Genomic DNA, 19364 nt, shown 5'->3' on the forward strand with positions numbered 1-19364 from the left:
GGTTAAAGAAAAGGCGAATAGAAGACAAACAGGCCTGAGATGAAGAAGGAGAAGAAGAGGGAGAACACAACAACAACGACAAAAACACATAGTGGCGCCGAGTTCATTAATTAGAATTTCAAATTGGACAAACTCAAGATGACAGCGTTGCGCTTGTCAAATCAGATCATGCCCTGGCGGGATGAGAGAGAGGGAAGTCAGAGAGAGAGAAGGAGGCATACTGCTCAGAGCCAAATACCACTCTTAGTAACTGAATGGGTGCCATCGCTCCGTCTCCCCCTTCTCTCCATTTCCTCTGATTATGCCGACTGCCTCCCCTCTGTCCTCGCGTGAATGTCACGGCTGCCTTAACGAGGAGTGACAATTAAAACATCATCACCGTCTTCAGGCTGAATGGGAGCGGCCTGCCTGGGAAACAGAGAGACAGAGAGAGAGAGAACTAAAATAAAAGAAATGAAGGAGCTACGGGGGGGGGGGGGGGGGAATACTTTAAGAAGAGAAAAGTGGAGAGATACTTTGGCAACGTACTGAACTCTGAAAGCACGAGCAGCGCTCCTGGGCTAGGACCTGCCCGAGGAGACCTATAACTAGTGACCTCCTTAAAATCAGTTTCTAAAAACACATCTTAACAGATTTGATTTGATGTGGTTTCACTTTTTATCATCCTTTTTAAAAAAAAAAAATCATTTCCCATTTACTTATAGTGTTAGTGCAGTGGTTCACATATTTACCTACTAAAAGTAAAAGTTCACCAGTTGAGCTCCAGGAGGAGACAAAACTCTTTGGGGTTGTGTCAGACATCTGGTGTAACAATCTGCCAAACCAACCATGTGGAGCTACCCACTGTGGAAGCCTTCTGAATAAGGAAGCAACCATACTGATTATTGATCTTGGTTTCTTTGCTGTCCTTCTTATCTTGTCATGTCTGGTTTATTTTTCTTTGAATTTTTTATTTTTTGCTTGTTTTTCACAGCGCTTTGGAAGCTCTGATTTTAAGAAGCTTCTATTACATGTGTGATAATGATGATGATGATTTACTGATATAACCGCAAAAAAAGAATACCATAAATTACCAGCTTGCCGCTGTTAGACACATACTATTATAAGAATCATCTGATCAGCTCAAATTAAATATAAGTGACGTAACAGCTCAGGTTTACCTTTGTCCCTTCTTAAAGCAACCACCTGTCTTAGATGTAATGTTAATGATGTTAATGAGCTTTTAGAAGCTAATTTATAACTGATGCTTACTCAACAAACTGCCTGCATTTAACAGCAATAGGAAGGAAAAGGAGGATTAGAGGATAGATGCTAAGAGATGCTCTGTGGCTACTCCACCGGTGCCATCGATTAGGCGGGCTAGACAGCGTTTGGCGTTTTTAAGTCTGTGTTTTGTGTCTGTGTGTGTACATGTGCACTCAACAGCAGCTGTGCACACTGCACACAGGGAAGGAGCTGCTGCCAAAATGAGCCATCTTCAGAAAGATCCAAAAATTGTCCAACCACCGGGCAACCCCGCACCCGCACCCGCGCACACACACACACACACACACACACACACACACACACACACACACACACACACACACACACACACACACACACACACACACACACACAAACTATGGGATGCACAGACAGATTATGACAGCTTAGTTTAACGACAGTTTTAATAGCACATGAATTTACTAGTGGACACAACTTACCCCCATCTTTAAGCTACCTGAATTCACGAGTGTGTGTATGCGTATGTGTGTATATGGGCACACACAAACAGATAAGCACTCTCCATTTTGATGGCTTTCTGTTATGACTCCATAATGCTAATTACTTTGGTTATGTTCCAGCTTCTTTCAGGGAGACTGTGTGTCTGTGTGTGTGCGCACAGAGGATGACAGAAAAACATTTGCATCATTAAGAATTGTCGAGGCATCTCTGTAAAGCCAGGCTCTGACATCCTGAGAGGATTCTGCACCGCCTGTCCAGAATTCCACTTGACTTTCACGTTCCCTGTATCAAACAGGACTGCCTGGACTCCACTGCTGGCTCTGGTTACTTCTGCTTTTCCTCTCTCTTTCTCTTTTCCTTATTCTCATTTCTCTTAGCTTTCCCTCTCTCCTCTGAGAGTGTGGGCGGCACCTACCTGCACTACGTGGCCCTCCCAGAGGTCTGCTCTAGCAACTGGCGGAATTCCAGTGGATGCACCTGCTTCCCATTTCCTCATCAGTGTGCATATAAAAGAGCTGGTTCAACATCCACTCGTCACCAGGTCGTCACAGCCATCTCAGCTTCAGGTCCTCGATCTCTCAGCTCGTTTTCCAGTCAGTCGATTCAGCTCTGTTTTCCCTTGGAGTTTCTCTGGATGCACAATCACCCTCTTATTATTACTGCCTGCCCACTTCTCACCACTCTCCAAAGAGGAAGTTAACCACCTGATGTGCTTGCTTACTTCTGAACCCACCTGTTAACTCTTTCAAATTGGCATTCCATGCTGTTATTGATCCTAAGATTGATTTTTAAACTATTTGTAAATATACAATTTAAATGGTAAATACATCTCTTTAGCTTTGTGTAATGACCCACAACATACAGCCTGGAGCATTATAGAACTACTCATGCATTAGTACTTTGTTTAAAACCATTGCACGCTGCTATAAATTCTTTAGATGTTGACTTGCATCGGCACCGCAAACGTCTCAGTGAAAAAGAAGTAGTGATTTCCAGCACACACACAGAGTATCATGTGTTCCATTCAAAGGGTCTTTCTTTGTCAAGGACAGGGTCTTTTGAATGGAACATCTTCCTCACATTGAAAATACAGAGGTGAGATGCATGTGGGACTGCATCCTTCTTCTTACACCTCATACGTTTTCCTACATATCTGCCAAACCAAGAGAGCTAGAAAGAGTTCAGTTCATTTATTAGATGTGCAAATAAAAGAAGGAAATAAGTTTTCCTTCCATGATGTGTGGTAAGACCCCATAGAGAATCTTTGAATACAGCTACGTGTTAGGTGCTGTGACGGTGAGAGACTGATGCATTTCTCGTGTTACATTAAGAACTGTGAGGCTACAGCCAGCAGCCAGTAAAACTCAGCAATTAACATATTATATCTAATTTTGATAAAGCTTTATCTTAAGGTACACATATTCACCATTAACTTGTGGCTTATAGGCATGTACATTTGTAGCTTATTTGCCCTTTATTAACCATTAGAAAACATTTATTATTATTATTGACTTATTCTTCCAAAACCAAACTCTGTGTCCTCTGAGACATTAGCTGAGTTTGCCCTTAATAACCTCCTAATCACTGCTTATTGATTATAAGAGTCAAACTGCTAGTAAGCTAGTTATGGACAAGAGCTCAATTTACAAGCTAAGTTTAAAACATGGCTAATTACACAGTATTAACAGTTTCTAGTCAGTTTCATCAGAGTAGTCTATATTTAAGTGGAACCGTTATCATGATTTCCAGTTCCATATTTTTATTTTCTATTTTTTCACCATTCAAAATATTACTCGAGTGATGTCCGCGTACTTAGATCTGTTTCCTAACTCCTATTGGAGGCGTTAATCAAACTGGATGAAACTTGCTATAATAACTGCTGAATGTTCCAGGATTATCAATATCTATATAGCTTTTGGGAATCATAACTTTTTTTTATAACACTCAAATTTATATATATATATATGATCACATGCATGTTATGAGCATGCGTAGGTGTATGCTGTTGACATATATGTTACGTATACCTGCACATTGGTGCTTCGTAATACATGTTGTTAAACTATTTTTTTAGTGGAATGTGTTGTCATGGTTATTTGCAAACAGGTGTTAATCAAGAGGTGACACTAATAGCGCCTGTAACTGATGTATGCTGCAAAGAAGAAGGACAATAACAATAACTATGTTCTTATTATTTATTATTCATTCTTACAGAGAGGCTGTGTTATTCATCACTGTTTGTTTTATTCAATAATATAATGAAGATAAAAAGAAAAATATCACAATTAACATACATGTCTGTGTTTTTATACATGATCGTAAAAATACGCACTGCAGGCCTGCTAATGACCAATGAAAGGCCTGTAGGTGCTTTTTGGTAGTATTTCTTCATTTTCTTAAAGAGGCCTTGATGCAGTTCATCACCTGAATGGAAAAAGATGTTTCTGCACCCTGTAAGGTCAAAGCTGCTAGTGACCAAAGTAAGTTTTTCATACCACACTGTATACCTTTTTACAACCAGTTTCAATAAGCAACACTAACCAACCAGTCAGGGAAGACACCTTTGTTTCTGTTCTGTTTCTATTCAGCTTCCTGGTTCATCATACAGAAAATGAAAATTTTACTTCCAACACAACTTTAATATGTTTAAAACATAAGCATCCTTGACAGAAATTGACTTTTAAGTTCATGTTTTTATTTTAGACCTCACGAGTTCAAGACATTTTGTAGCAACTTTGAAATTCTTACGCAGTCATGTGAAACTTATCAACGCTGGGATGCTGGGAAGAAGTTACAGAGCAAGTCCTCATGGCGGGGATAATGTAAGTTATTGTGCAGCATTGCATGAGACGTTATCCTACTTTATTAACTACTTTGGACAGTTCTGTGTTTGTGTTAAATTTAAGTGTAAACCTAAGTAAAGGAGTCACTTATATTGCAGTTAAATTCCAAATATTGCACATACTTTACATTGCTTCACTGTGTCCAGGCTCCTTCGACACTGCTACACCATGAAAGTCCAATCACTAGGTGTGCGTCCGTACTGCAACAGAACCAAGGTCACGAAAAGGTTACGTGAAAATCTGGTCCTTTGGGGCCCGCACAGAAGAAAATTCATGCCACTAAGTACTAAACTTCTCTCGCCTCAATCTGCTTAATTGCGAGCGCAACACAAATCAAAAAATGAACTCAAATATCCGTAAGCGAATCTGCAAACTCAGCCGCCAAACGGAACACAACACAACACAGAGAAAGGAACTATAATAAAAAATCAAAACAAAATGTTCCCCAATCCGTGACAGCCGCGGAGACAAATCCAATTATTTGTGTCTCATGTTGCAAATTTGTTCTAATGGTCGAAGTGAGAAAGTAAATAAACGCCTGCGAAGGGGAAACAAAAGAATGTGATTTCTAATTAACTTGAAAGAGAAACAGCAGGGCGACTTAGTAAACCCATCTTTCATCTGCTGCCTCAGACCACTCGTTTGTTTGTTGCACAATGTTGTCTTCAAGAGGGGCGGGAGGAAGAGCGTGTGTGGGGGGCTAACACTGCACTGCTTTCCTCCAAATGAAATGTCAACAGATTTAACAGCGCTGCGGAAGGAGCGCAGCGTTTTCCAGCGTTTTGTCAATTTTATTGTTCATTAAGCTACGCACCCCCCCACCCTCCAACCCCGTCCCCTCGCCCCTCTTCCCCCAAATCCTCTTCTTCCTCCTCCTCTCGCACTTGTTCGAGGCTTCATTTGCAGCATCTTGGCTTTGAAGATCACAAAAGGCTGAGGCAATAATTGGGTTTGTGCAATTACGACAAGCTTAATGAGAGAATTCGGGAGTTTGTCTTTGCCCCTATCTGCAACTCTCCATTAGGCCAGCGACTGTCTCTACTCTGTCGACGAAGGAGGATGTTATCGCACACAAAGATGGCGGCAGTGCATTTGTCGCACATATCACTTACAAGGCCTGGATGATGGAGAGAGGAGATATGCTAATTGACCAGCGCAGACTTGCAAATACAAACAAAAAAACAAACAGAGAGCAGAGAAAGTAAAGAGAAGAAGACAGACAGAAGGCAAGTTGAAGCGATAAACTAATCAAAGTGCTTAGAGGACATTTAGGAGACCAAGAAGACATAATATCTTTATAACACTGTAATGCAGTAGTGAGGCCTCCAATGCAAATGTAGTCAAAATAACTGATTCTGCTTTGAAAGTCCTTCAGTTTCTGCAGTCCAGAATGTCAGAACACCGAAGGATGTAGGAGATGTGATCAACAGTTAAGGTAACTGACCTTTAAGAATCATAAACCCTTAGATGACTTAATATCTCCCACACTAGTCCAGACAGCTGCCATCTTTTAGTTTGTTTGCAGGAAGTTTCATTCTGATCACTATACTGTGCACTATGTGATTTCATCAGTGGTGATAATATGGGTCTATAGCTATGCAGTTGCATAGGCCAGCACTGGAGCAGTTGAGAGGCACCACCAAAGGCACAGGAGGATCAGTCCGAGTGTACACCAGCACACAGCTCATTGAAAACAAAGTGGGCCCTATGTGACCCTCGGTGTAAAATGAGTACAAGTGCAGAAGTAAAAGTGCAAGAGCACAACAAAGTAGCAGCCACGAGTAGTAGACGTAGTAGTAGACGACGATCTCGAAGGAGAAGTTCAAGTCAGATGCTGGGTGGCTATGGTTCTGGAGGTAAAGCATGTCATCTGCTAAATGGAAGCCTGGTTGCTCCAATCTGAATGCCAAAGTATCCATAGGCAAGAGTAAAGTGCCAAATAAGACCCAGTCCATTTAAGATTTTTAATTTATTGGTAGAAGCCACTGAATTTTATAATACCGCCTCCTGTAGTTTCACATCCTGCACACAGAAAACATGCAGAAATGTTTTATTTATTTTGGTTTTTTAATTTATCTGCTATACCACTGAAGACATTCTCTGTTATGATTACGCCCATGTCTTGTCTGTCCCTGCCTTCTGTTTCTTATATTCCATTTTCATTTCTGAAATTGCACATCTTCGACTACTTTCACTTTGTTATAGTGACTCTCACCAGAGATGTGAGTGAAGGAGTTGAGGAAGAGACGGGAGTCAAGTCAACTGGCACTTAATATGAGACATCTGTCCTTTGGAGCCTCTTTTTAAAGCGATGTCAGTCAAATATTATATGTGTCACAACTGCATCATAGATTTTTTTGGTTGGAGCTCAAACAAAACACATTACTGCTGGGATTGGTTTACGGGTCACAGTCAAGAGGATGGAGAACAGAGGAGATGAGGAAGCAAATTAGAGAAGTGAGATAACCTTTTCTCTTTTGTTACTGCTTGATGTCACTTTCTGTTTAACTTGGTAGTGTTGTGTTTATTGGAGCGCTTCCTGTTTTTCTGATTCTCAGACTGTTTCCCCTGTTTCCTATTAGCTACTAATGTGTCAGTTTACCCTCCACCTGCCTGCCTGCTTGTGTCTTGGAGTTGTTCCCAGTTGCTTCCCTTTTGGTTTGCTCTCATTAATTATCACCCATTCGGATCATTGATTTTTCTCTGTTATAAATACTTTGCCTGGACTTTTATTAGACTCATCCTGCTACTTCCCTGCAGGGGCATTAATTGTTTTTTTTCTCTCCATTCAAGCTCATTATAGTTTCATTTGCTACCTGCCTCCCTATTTGCTTTTTCCTTACGAGTGTAAACTGACACATACAACTGGTTCTGAAGCCTATTCATAGATTAATTCAAATATCCTAGACTAAGCCTTATGATTTTAAATGCCTTTTTTAAAGCCTAGTTATCTAAAGTAATGGACAGTGCAGAAGAGAGGAAGAGAGTGCAGACAGGGTGGAGACGAGTGTCAGGAGAAAGATGGCAACAAGAGTGAAAGGGAAGGTTTACATGATGGTAGTGAGACCTGCTATGATGTATAGTTTGGAGATGGTGGCACTAACAAAAAGCCAGGGGGCCAAGCTAGATGTGGAAGAGTTGATTTTCCCTGGGACAGACAAGACAGGACAAGAAATGAGTGCATTAAAGAGACAGCTCAGATTGATTGGTTTGGAGACAAAAAAAACCAAGACTGAGATAGTTTGGACATGTGCAGAGGAGGGATAATGGAATACTGGACAAAAGATGTTGAAAATGGAGCTGCCAAGCAAGAGGAAAAGACGAAGAGGAAGATTCATAGGGTGAGATGGAGCAAGATGATACCCTGTGAGAGAGCCAAGAGAGCTTTAGGCCTATTTAGACCTCAAGCTGCATCACATTGTGTATGGAGAATAGCTTTGATACTAAACATACACTATATTACCAAATCATTGAATTCAGGTGTTCCAATCATTCCCACAGGCGTATAAACCTTCCAGTCATGAACTGTCCTCGCTACAAAATGTTCCACAGTGGAAGTGATTGGGAATGACAGCATCTCAGCCAGAAGTGGTAGGACAAGTAAAATCACAGAAGCACACAGTGTGCAGAGGTCGCTGACTTTCTGCAGTCAGTCGCTACAGACCTCCAAACTTCATGTGGCCTTCAGACTAGCTTCATGGAATGGGCTTCCATGGCTGAGCAGCCGCATCCAAGCCTTACCTCACTAAGTGCATTGGAAAGTGATGGATGCAATGGTGTAAAGCAGAGGACTATAGACCAGTGGAGACGTGCTCCCTGGAGCGATGAATCACACTTCTCCTTCAGGCAATCTGAGTTTGGCGGCTGCCAGGAGAATGGTACTCACCTGACTGCATTGTGCAAAGTGAAGGGGGACTATGGTGTGGGGCTGTTTTTCGGGAGTTGGGCCTGACTCCTTAGTTGAAATGAACTCTTAATGCTTCAGCATTCCAAGAAATGTTGGACATTTTTTTCCAAGCTTTGTGGGAACAGTTTGGAGATGGTCCAACATGACTGTGGACAATTGCACAAAGCAAGCTCCATAAAGACATGGATGAGCCAGTTTGGGCTGAAAGAACTTGACTGGCTTGCACAGAGTCCTGACCTCAGTCTAACAGAACACTTCTGGGATGAATTAGACTGAAGACTGCAAGCCAGGCTTTCTCGCCTAACTTTAGGGGCTGAGATCAAAAATGTGCTTCTGTAAAAATGGTCAAAAGTTCCCATAAACACACTCAACCGGCTGCAAAGGGTGGGCCAACATCATGTGAAAACTAAGAATAGGATGTTACTTAAGTTCATATGTATGTGAAGGCAGACCAGCAAATACCTTTGGCTATATACTGTACGTCAGTTTGTTTCTATAACATGTAGGATGTTGAGGTCATCTGTTAAGCATGCACAGGTACATTTCAGTTGAAAACACTGTTTGAGGACAAAATGCACTGTGCTGAGAACTAACAAGGAACTAAAGTAAGGATCACACTCAAGCTCATATCGCTGCTAATAGGCTCATTGCACAGCACAATAACAGAAAGAAGGCAATACACAACAGCCTCATTAACACAAATCTAGCCTTCAGCAAAGCATATTATGAATCTCTTTAAACCTGCAGTGCTGAGTAGACTTTAAATGTGACCTGATTATAGGCCATGTACAATATTACCAAGTCATTACTCATTACTTAATGAGATATTTCACTTATTATGTACTTACAGCAAAATAATGGAATCGGTGGGTGTATGATAAATAACGACCGACGGGGGTTTGTTCAAAAAATAACAGTTTAATAGTTTTATCTCAATGACTTACATAATAACCACTCAGATAACCGTTCTGTAATGCAATTATGGAGATGCAAGATAAGTGAATATTTGGAGGGAATATTTGTTTTTAATAGGTCTTGCCTTTCATCAGCCACATTAATCATTTAATTTAGTAACATTTCCATTTATTTGCCTTTTTTCCAGCGAAACCTTTTAGTTGTTGTCTACCAAAAGTGAGTAACTAACAAGCCAGGCCTGTGACAAATTATAACACTGCTGTCATTTAGCCCAGTAAATCCAGCTCCCATCTTTTATTTTGTAGGATACTGCTCAAGTTAGAGTGTTTCGCATTACTGAAGGCTTTATTCAAAGTAATTTAATAATACTTGAGAGAAGAATCCTTGGGGTAAAAGGAGTGTAAAGAACATAAATGTTCAATCAGCTGTTACTAAGCTCGAGCAGGCATCTGTGGGAAAACAGTGTCAGCATATGTGTGGGCATCCACCTACCTGTATATCCGTGAGTTCTTTTGTGAGCCGTGATGTCACTGACTGCTTATCTCGACAGGGGATATGCAAGTTCTAAAACACACAGTTTTAATAATTTTATTGTCTCTGCAAATCAACTTGTTGTAAAATAAGTTTAGAGAAAAGGGTGAACATTAAGTGAGCAGATGGAGTTAACGCAAGAGGCCACAGGGTTCTGGTCACAGGATACCATGAGCCTCATTATTCAAAGCAATCCCTATAAGTATTAAAGTATGCTATTTTCATATTAAACCATTAATCAAATACAGATGGTGGAGCAGGCTTTTTTCCTTACATTATAATTTCTTAAAGGGAAATGTAATCACAAAATGTATATTTCTTTAAGCTGTGATTAAGCAGAATGTGACATGGCAAAACTTTTTGCAAAGTGATGCGCTGTATACTCACTGGCCACTTTATTAGATATACTTATTCAACAGCTCATCCCCACGTTGACATGCTAAAGCTCAAAGTGAGCATCAGGATGGAGGAAAAAAGGCCATTTAAGGAAATTTGCCATCATTATTGGTGCGTTTCAGAGAATGCTGATCTACTGGGATTTTTCCACACAACCAACTCTGGGGTTTACAGGAAATCATCTGAAAAAATGAAAATATCCACTGAGCCGTAGTTCTCTGGGGGTAAATGCCTTGTTGATGTCAGGGGTTGCAGGAGAATGGTCAGATTGCTTTGAGCTGGTACGAAGGCAACAGTGACAAAAAATGCTTGTTCCAACCATGATATGCAAAAGAGCATGTCGAGCCTTGAACCAGATGCTGCAGCAGCAGAAGACCACAGCAGGTGCCAGACTTATCAGTTAAGAAATTACTGGTGACCGCCCGCAGTGCTGGTCAAGTTACTTGAACATAGTAATTACATAGTGAGTAATTACTGATTTCTTTTTCAAGAAAGTAATCCAGTTACTTTGTTCAAATGAAATCAAATTAAAATTCAAACCTATTTTCTGCATATTCCAGCACATAAAATAAAATAATGTTTTGTGTTTACACTCACTCTTTCAAATAGATGCAAGTAAAACACAGCAAACAATAAATAAAATCAAAGACTCAGCGGCACTAAGTCCTGTTGCTCTTAAATCTATTGTCAGCTGTTTAGCAGGAGTGGGATGGGTGGAGATTTGTGCTGTGCCGCAGTGGTCATGTCAGTGGGGGGATCCGGGGGTTTCTCTGTGAATGTCACATTCCCGTGGCAGCGTGCTCGGTGCTTGTTCAGATTTAAAGTTTCATTTTTCACTGTCGAAAGACGTTTTCTTCCCACGCAGAGCGTACAGCAGACGTCAGTGTTTTTAGTCACTTTTTACGGAATCAAACTCAAATTAATGTAAGTACGTCCAAGCTTTAAACGCTGCATGGTCGTACTCTCTCCTGCACTCCATAATATCCACTGTTGATCTGCACACGTCTGTTGCTGCCACGGATGTCGCGCTCGGACGTCATTGTCATGAGATACTCTCACACACAAAATCACGGTTTACTGATGCAGTAACGCAGCGTGCTTATGGGAAACTAACAGTAATCTAATTACTTTTTTTTGCAATAGTAATACCTTACTTTACTCATTACTTGAAAAAAGTAATCAGATTACAGTAACGTGTTACTTTTAACACATTACTGGTAGATTCACCAATGGCATCATTTTAGAAATCCTACGTTCCTTCATTCTTGAATTATCAGATTCAAAAGATTTCAGTAAACTTTTGAAAACTTGACCTCTGACCTTGAAGTCACTGAGATTCGAACTCGTTCAAGATTTTTAGTGGCTGCACCGTTGCTCCGGTCTCAAAATTATCTTGTGCAAAGCGTCCTTGGGTTTCTTGAAAACCGCCATACAAATCTAAGTTATTATAATTGTTATTATAATCACAAACTTGGGTTCCACGCCGCCCACTTGCCCGATGAGGTAACAAAAATACCCCATCAAATTTTACAGCTGAGCAGTAAAAGGGAAACTGAGGCTACAATTTGCATGGGCTAAAACAAAAACATAAAACAGAAGACTGGAAAAAGGTCGTTAGGTGGTAGAGTCAGAACAAAATGAAACTGTGGATCCATCCTGTCTGTGGTGTAACAGTGTGGAGGATATGTTTTAGAACATACTGAACTCCTTAGTACCAACTAAGCATCATTTAAGTACCACTGCCTACCTGAGCACTGTTGCTGACTGTCTCTTTGCCTTTATGTCCACAGTGTATCCACCAACTAATGGCTGCTTCCATCAGGATAACATTCCCTGTCACAAAACTCAAATCATGTCAAATTGGCTTCTTGAACATGACGATGAGTTCACTGTTCAACCAAGCCTCCACATTCACAGATCTCAGTGCCTTTTCGATGTGGTGATACAGAAGATTCCCATCACAGATGTGCAGCCGACAAATCTGCAACAGCTATGTTATGCTACTTGTTGAATTGTTGAATCTGTGCCAAAAAGAATTAACGCAGTTCTCAAGGTAAACCTGAAGGAAGAACTAGTAAGATGTACCTAATAAAGTGGCTAGTGAGTGTAAGAATACCAAGTTAGCTAAACTTGCTATTTAGCCCAAGATTCCCAGGAGTCCCAGGATTTTATGATCACACTTCACTGGTGGTTATCATTAAATACTGTTAGTATATTCAACTAACATTTTTAAAACTATAGCATTTGCTGCAAAATTTGAATAAAGTGAAATATCTTTAACAAAAACACGTATCAGTATCTTTAGTGATCCACACTACAGTACATTAAGTGTATATACACTTAATGTATGATTGGATTTAATGTATATAAATTAGTTTCAGACAGGAAACATGTTGTTTGTCCCTCATGCCTACAGTACCTCTCCCAGGTAGACAATGTGTCCAATAGGGCAGATCATGCAGGCAGTCCCGCTGCCAAACATCTCTTTGACCCGCTGCTGTTTGAGAGCACAGCATAGCTGGCTCATGGTGAGGTAGCGCTCTGTCACTTTAAACTCACCCTGAAAAAAACAGAACAGCAATCTTTTGAAAATGTGTTCATGCACTGTAACCTTTGAGATATGTCATCAGCATCTGTTGTGCTGCTGTTGTTAAAAGTGTGTTCATCTGTCCATCAAACAATAGAGAGTCAGGCATGCAGCTACTGATATCAAACCAACTTCACAGATTACATGAAATTTTACACAGGAAATCTCATTTTCTTTTAAAAATATGCACATCTGGACTCTATGTGTGTCTGTTACCCATTTCCTGGTTAGTTCGAGGATGCTCCGTCGAGTAATGCCTGGGAGAATGATGCCATCCAGAGGTGGAGTTGCAAGCTCCTCCTCTATTAGAAAAAGAAAAACATTATTTGATATAATAAAAAATAAAAGAAATATGAGGTTTTTTGGCAATATTTTCTCACTGTTGTTATGGATAGACTGTATATTAAAAGATAACCTTGTACCCTTTGATGTAAAACCTGGTTTTGTGGACTGTTATGAAGCCTCAACCTAAGAGCAGTTCCACTTCCTGTTAGACCCACTGTACAAAAATGGTTGAAATTGAGCAATTTACAAAATGGACACATTAGTAAAGAAGGTTTAAAACTAGCAACAAAAACCATAAACACATCAGAAAAGTGTTTACTGAGGCAATAAATCAAGTGACTAGCAGTGTAGTTTCCTCACAGCCATCCAAAGAGCTTTAAGTTCTTTCTTTGACTAGAAAGGTCACCACTTCCTGCTTATTAGACAGACGTAGGTTTATGTCCATCGTTTCTATACAGTGCTTTAAACCTACATTATTTCTAATGACCAGCAGGGGGTGACTTTTGTGTGTAATTCTGCCATACCAAACATACAGAGCCCCTGAAAGTAGCGTCATCGTTATTAAGATACAGTCTCTGCAACTGACCAACCTCCATCCTGATTGATCCAGTGCAGGAAAATATTCATAGTTCCTGCCTCAGTTATCTGGTGGTCCTGTCCATACAGCCAGAGCACCTGCTGACACCCGTAATCATCTGCTTCGTACTGGGCAAACAGGGAGCATCCATAGTTCCTGTGGAAATCCAAAGTAAGATCATTAGGATACACCTGTAAAAAAAAGACTTGATCGTTCTGCTTGTTATACATACCCACACTGTAAAATCTTAATTACCAAATCAAACTAAGTCTTATATCAGAGTGCCATGGCTGATATCTTAGGAAATTTAAGCAAGCTTTCATGCAGTATGCATCTACCCACCCTCCCATCTTGCAGTCTCCAGTTCCTCCTTTCCAGGCCCGTGTGTATTTTGGGTCAGCCCACAGGGAGATGGCATCTGCCTCAGAGTTGAAATAAGAGCCAGCTTGACACAAGATCACATACAGCAAGGCACGGCCAGGCCGCTTTACGCCCAGAGAAGGCTGCCATAAACACATTAAGGAAATTAAATTGTTTTTCAGTTTTAGAAAACATTCGCCCCCACAAGAACGTCACCATCCTCCTCACCTCAGTGCTAATAAATGTTGGCCTTATGTACAGACTTGCTGAGTCTGATTGAGGAACCCAGTCCTGGTCAATCTCTACCAATCTCCTGATACACTCCAGCAACTCTGTCTGATCAAAGGCCTGGAGGAGTGAGACAACAAAAGACAGAGGGCGATAGCAAAAACCTATTCATCATTGTTTTTCCCCAGCTCATTCGTTCATTTATTCCCACATTAAGCCCCTTTGTTTTTCTCTACATCCATCTTACAGGCAGACAAGCTCTCTTGGCAGAGTCAGCCATGCGGCTCATGTTGAGCATCGGTCGGAAGAGACGCAGTCGGCTGTCATCTCCGCGGTATACCTTGAAGCCTTCAAACAGCTATTGAGAATACAGAGAACATTGAAAATACTGAATTCTCTTTAACCCTGATGGCTTTTTAACCACAAATTCAAACTGTAAACTGAAATAATGCCAACAGCTTTATTCTGTTAGTATATGCATTTATTTTACTGCAGTACAGATTAATTGTTTATTCCATTAAAGCTCAGTGTGCTATTGTCCATTAGTCAGAATTTTACAAATTTTGTCTTTACTCAGTACCAAATTAAAATAGGTGTTAAAAACAGCCTGGTATAACATAAATAAGAATTTGAAATGTGAATCATGCAAAGCTACTCTAGTAAAGCTCGTAAATTAAAATAAGGAGGGGTTTGGTGTACCTGAATGCCATAATGTAGTGAGGAACAGGCTGGGTGGAGGGAAAGATTTGTGAACGGCCTGATGAACGGGGCTTGCCAGCCCTCAGTCACGCTCCACTCGACAGTCAGCATGTGGTCAGTGAAGACAGTCCCGAAGTCAACCACATGTGGCTTGGCTTTTAGAGCTGGGGACAGCTGAACAGCCAGGTCAACTGCCTGGTTAAAAACACAGAGCAGAATTATTATTATTTCTTTTTTAAAATAAAGGGATGCATGAATCTGAATCCAAGCTGTGTTAACATTTACGTTTGCGATCACATTTCACCAACTGATCCACTAATCAGGGAAAAGCGCTCCCTGCAAAGTCTCATGAGCGCACTTTCTGATCATAAGCATATAATCTGCATGCTGTGGCTTTCTTTGCAATCCTCACCTCTCCTCACAGACAAATGCAGCACATTAAATCATGTTATATAGAAAATAAAGTACTCCTTGTGTCATGCTTCATTAGTGATACAAAACAACAGGACGATGCAGTATCTAGCACACAGCTGCACCATTTTTGCACTGTTCATTTTGAAGTTGACCTTTGTGACCCTGCCCACAACAACTGGTGCTCCTACCTAAATGCTGGCTCTCATTTGGCTATTAAAGTATTTTCAGTGGCTTTGAAGCATTTATGTCACGACACTGGAATGCAGGTGCCGTCATCAGTGCACCGCATCTGGAATAGCCCGATTTTGGTAACAGACATTGATTGTCTCTGAGACCCACTGTGTTCATAAACAGGCCGTGGCTATGCTTTGCTACCATGCTAGACCATATTACCCCATCCATGTTTGGCCACCAGGGGTTGTTGTAACACCAACATCGATACAAGGTAATTCAAGAACTGGACAGTTAACCTCCAGTGATATGGCTTTATAATTAAATCAGTGGGACTGGAACACACAAATGAGAACTGCATTCAAAAGCAAAGCAATATTTATCCCCCTAGAAGCTCTCTGTCTCAACTAGACCACCCAGAGGTCAAAGATCAGTGGGTTAAGTATGAAACAGAACAGCATCAAATTAACACTGACGCCTTGAATATGAGTCATCCAGTCTCTGAGTCCGTGATGTCACCAAGCTACCTCTGTGTTGCTGCAGTGACAGCAGGTTGAGAGAGATGTGAAAGATTTATCAAGAACTATGTGAAAAAAAGGAACAGTTGGGAGTGCTGTCCTTTCCTGCTGTTCAGCAAGACGGAATAATGTGATCCTTCTTTTGAAGAGACACTTCCTGCTGGCCAGCAGTCAGTTGTGTGTTGGAATTGGCCAGGATTAGATCGGCACTTTATCCACTCCCTTCTGGTGCAGACGGTTACTTGCGCCATAATCCCAGATTACAGTTCCGGTGGCTAGTGGTGAGTGACCGCAGTACGAGCACTGCGTGAAATTGATTAGAGGAGTGCAGTTATTCTGTTTTTCAATCATTCTGAACATAAATACACAAATGTGATGCACGTCTTCTCTGCAGACAAACCAAAGTATTAGCTCCTATGTCGCACACCTTCACAGAACAGCACCGGAACGCAGTGGTAGTTTTAGAATGTGACAGCATGCACCGTCCTCAGAATGAGCCATAATCCTTCTTCACTGCTATCTGCATCCAGCCAGTGTTCGGCTGGGATTAAATGGCTATAAATATGAATGTAGCTGAGTGTCTACAATGTGCAAGAAGAAGAAAGAAGGCTGCACAGGGCGTCTGACCTGGGTACTCCCACTACAAGGCAAATTGAGTCCCTTCATGTGAGGTGCCTTTCAAATATCTGACCTGTCAGAAAATAAGAGGTTTCAGGGTAGAACCGATGGAGACGCTCAGGTACCAAACATACAGGTCAAACTGCAACACATAACTCCAACTTTACATTTCTTTCAATGGAAGTGAAAGTTGGCAGACATCTCCAAGCCCGGGCCAATGTGCGTCTGCACATGTCCACCCTAATCTCTACCTGAGCCTGCTATCTACTGCTCAGGTGGTCAGGGTCAGAAAACAAGCAAAGCCCCAGCTACTTAGCGTGAGCTGGGAAAGTGGATTCTGCTGAGCAGGCTGCACTTGTGACAAGAACCAGAATGCACTACATATCCCCCCTCCCTTCTCTTTCTCCCTTCTCTAAAAATGGCAGCATCATCAAAAGAAAAGGCTTACTCGGGTTGACAACAAATGGACTTCTTTAAGTGCTGGGATTTGTTGGGATTCGTTTTTCAAGTGTTCGTCGTCACAATATGAACGCCTGTTCATGACTGACTCTCAAGGCCTTTCGGTGCTGCCCTTGGCAACATGAAGAAAAGCAGCGGAACCGGAGTATCTACTCTGTAGGGGAACGGGGAAGATTTTTAGGTGCTGAGAAGCCGAGGAATCACCAAGATGCTACACCTGGAGCTGCTACTGAGGGTAGGTGTCTTTAAGACATTGATAGAATTCAGACACATGAATTTGATTCATTACCTTGAAGCTCTGAGTACTGTCGTCAGCCATTCGGGTGGTGGCTCGGTCGCAGATGCGTCCCTGAAAACAGTGACAACAATCTAAACAATATCAAGATGGCAATAAAAATCAACAGCATACAAATGTGTCTGGATTGTACAAGTTTTTATTCATATAACCTGGGAAAGTTGCTTTAGTCAGGGGGAGCAATAAACCCCCTTTCACATTACTAATTAAAGTGGCTTGTTTTGATATATAATGTACTGGACTCTTATTTCTACTGAACAACATCATCAGAGCTGCTGACTGTGTGAGTTTGTGTTATACTGTATATTGCGACATTTCTCTTTAAAATAATTAGCTGAGTGTGAAATGCTGATATTGTCACTGCAACTCTTTGTGTTTGTCACACTTGGTTAAGAGGTGGGATTACAGGAAATAGAGATGAGATAGGAAATGTGCTTACTACCAGATTAAAGAACAAACATGGTCACTGACATTTAACAGTGCTTTAATAGTGATACGTTACCTTGAGAGAGGAGACGTCACACCTGAGGTCGCTGTGATGGCAGTGAAGCCGGCAGTAGACCTCCAAGTTGTACTTGTTAAACCGCTTACACTTAATCTCTCGAATTGAAACCAGTCCCATAACTGAGTTGTACTGGCAACAAAAATCAAATGAACCCACCTTGTGTTACAGGCAGGAAATAAGTCTCTTTCTCTCTTTCTATTCTCTTTATTTGACCTGTTCTATTTTATTGTATTGGTAATGGAAATAAGGTTATAGGACTGTGTCTGAGTGTGGAGGGGAGTAGGCTTGTGGGACACAATTAAAGGAATGACTATAAAGCGAGACTAACGTACTGTTAGCCTGCTACACTGAGTGCTGTGTCCCCTTGAAACCACAGGGAGGGGGTGCTGACTCACTTTTTAGAGTCAGAAACACCCACCGACGTTTTAACTCCTTCTGCCTCGAGCTTCCAACTACCTGTGCGCGTGCTCAGCTTGAGCATCTGGACAGTTGGCCAAACATTTTGTGGCGGATTCGATCATACGAGATTAAAAAGGTAACAAATATCTGCATATGTATGAATATTGAACAAGGATATTTAAAGAGGTTTGCATGTGCATGACTGACTTTAAATGTTCCTATAGCACAGTTTTTTTTACGTAGATATGCGTACAATTAGTAGCTCGTTCTATAGATTTAGTATAATTAAATGACGCCCACTTTTAAACTTAAATGAAACGGGGTGTATTAAAAGAACAAAACAAACAAACCTGAAAGCTTTGCTAAAAACACACACAGAGACAAAAAAAAACGCTTTTGTGTATTTTTTTTTTAATCTCAAGCTAACTCTGGAATTAATTGGCTCGTTCTCACACCTGTGCGCCAAAGTAGGTGAATCATCGAATCTGAACACATTTGTTTGAATCTGTTCGCATCATGAGATGCTACCGTTTTACAGCCTTGTAGACTGGTTGGTATATAACACTGTATATCCTCCTGTTACATTCATGCCTTATTAAACTATTTGGGCTTTTAGTTAATTTTAATAGATTACTCTTTCCTTTTAAAAGATATCTTCCTGCTTATTTACCCTTCCTAACACTGAACCTCTAAATATTTGGATAACTTGAATGATCACATAGCTCATTTTTGTTATTTGGTTCCTCCAAAAAACAAGAAAAAAAAATCCCCAGTCGTTCTTATATAACACTATTCACGCTGTAGTTCTATTTGCCCATTATCTGCTTCTAACCTTGGAGTTAGTCCAACCAAAGATAAGCTGTCATATACGTGGTGAATGTGCTATTTATCCAGTGCTTCATGGTGTTATGCTGCTCAGTGTTTGTGGT

The 19364-nt window shown here is 41.0% G+C and overlaps 2 protein-coding genes across 10 annotated transcripts in view; one reads left to right on the plus strand and one right to left on the minus strand.

The window, feature by feature from the left end:
- Positions 1–3909: 3909 nt before the first annotated feature.
- Positions 3910–18202, minus strand: bcat1 (branched chain amino-acid transaminase 1, cytosolic). Of its 2 annotated transcripts, none has more exons than XM_026148231.2 (11): positions 18034–18202; positions 17526–17585; positions 15057–15251; positions 14605–14715; positions 14358–14477; positions 14112–14272; positions 13783–13925; positions 13124–13209; positions 12740–12880; positions 9886–9957; positions 3910–4771 (listed from the first exon to the last, which is right to left on the minus strand). In XM_026148231.2, exons 1-11 carry the CDS (start codon positions 18151–18153, stop codon positions 4733–4735), a joined length of 1248 nt encoding a protein of 415 aa, XP_026004016.2. In that variant the 5' UTR covers positions 18154–18202; the 3' UTR covers positions 3910–4732. The 2 variants fall into 2 exon arrangements, with proteins under 2 accessions (XP_026004016.2, XP_080148071.1); XM_080291945.1 differs by lacking the exon at positions 18034–18202 and adding an exon at positions 17226–17390.
- Positions 17161–19364, plus strand: part of lrmp (lymphoid-restricted membrane protein) — a 29899-nt gene continuing 27695 nt past the window's right edge. For 4 of the 8 annotated variants that reach the window (XM_026148219.2, XM_026148223.2, XM_026148224.2 and 1 more), the window contains exon 1: positions 18401–18571. The gene's annotated coding sequence lies outside the window, so the exon portion shown is untranslated. Of the gene's footprint in view, positions 17472–18399; positions 18572–19364 lie in introns of those variants that run through there. The other 4 variants (XM_080291940.1, XM_080291942.1, XM_080291941.1 and 1 more) reach the window with 3 other exon arrangements.

Source organism: Astatotilapia calliptera, chromosome 17, assembly GCF_964374335.1.
Source record: "Astatotilapia calliptera chromosome 17, fAstCal68.1, whole genome shotgun sequence".
Taxonomy (NCBI): domain Eukaryota; kingdom Metazoa; phylum Chordata; class Actinopteri; order Cichliformes; family Cichlidae; genus Astatotilapia; species Astatotilapia calliptera.

Coding starts and splice junctions, on each gene's coding strand:
- bcat1 (XM_026148231.2), bottom strand. CDS start 18,153: ATGGGACTGGTTTCAATTCGAGAGATTAAGTGTAAGCGGTTTAACAAG. Junction 15,252..17,525: donor ACAGTACTCAGAGCTTCAAG/GTAATGAATCAA, acceptor GTTTTTAACCAG/GCAGTTGACCTGGCTGTTCA. Junction 13,926..14,111: donor GGAGACTGCAAGATGGGAGG/GTGGGTAGATGC, acceptor GGATTTCCACAG/GAACTATGGATGCTCCCTGT.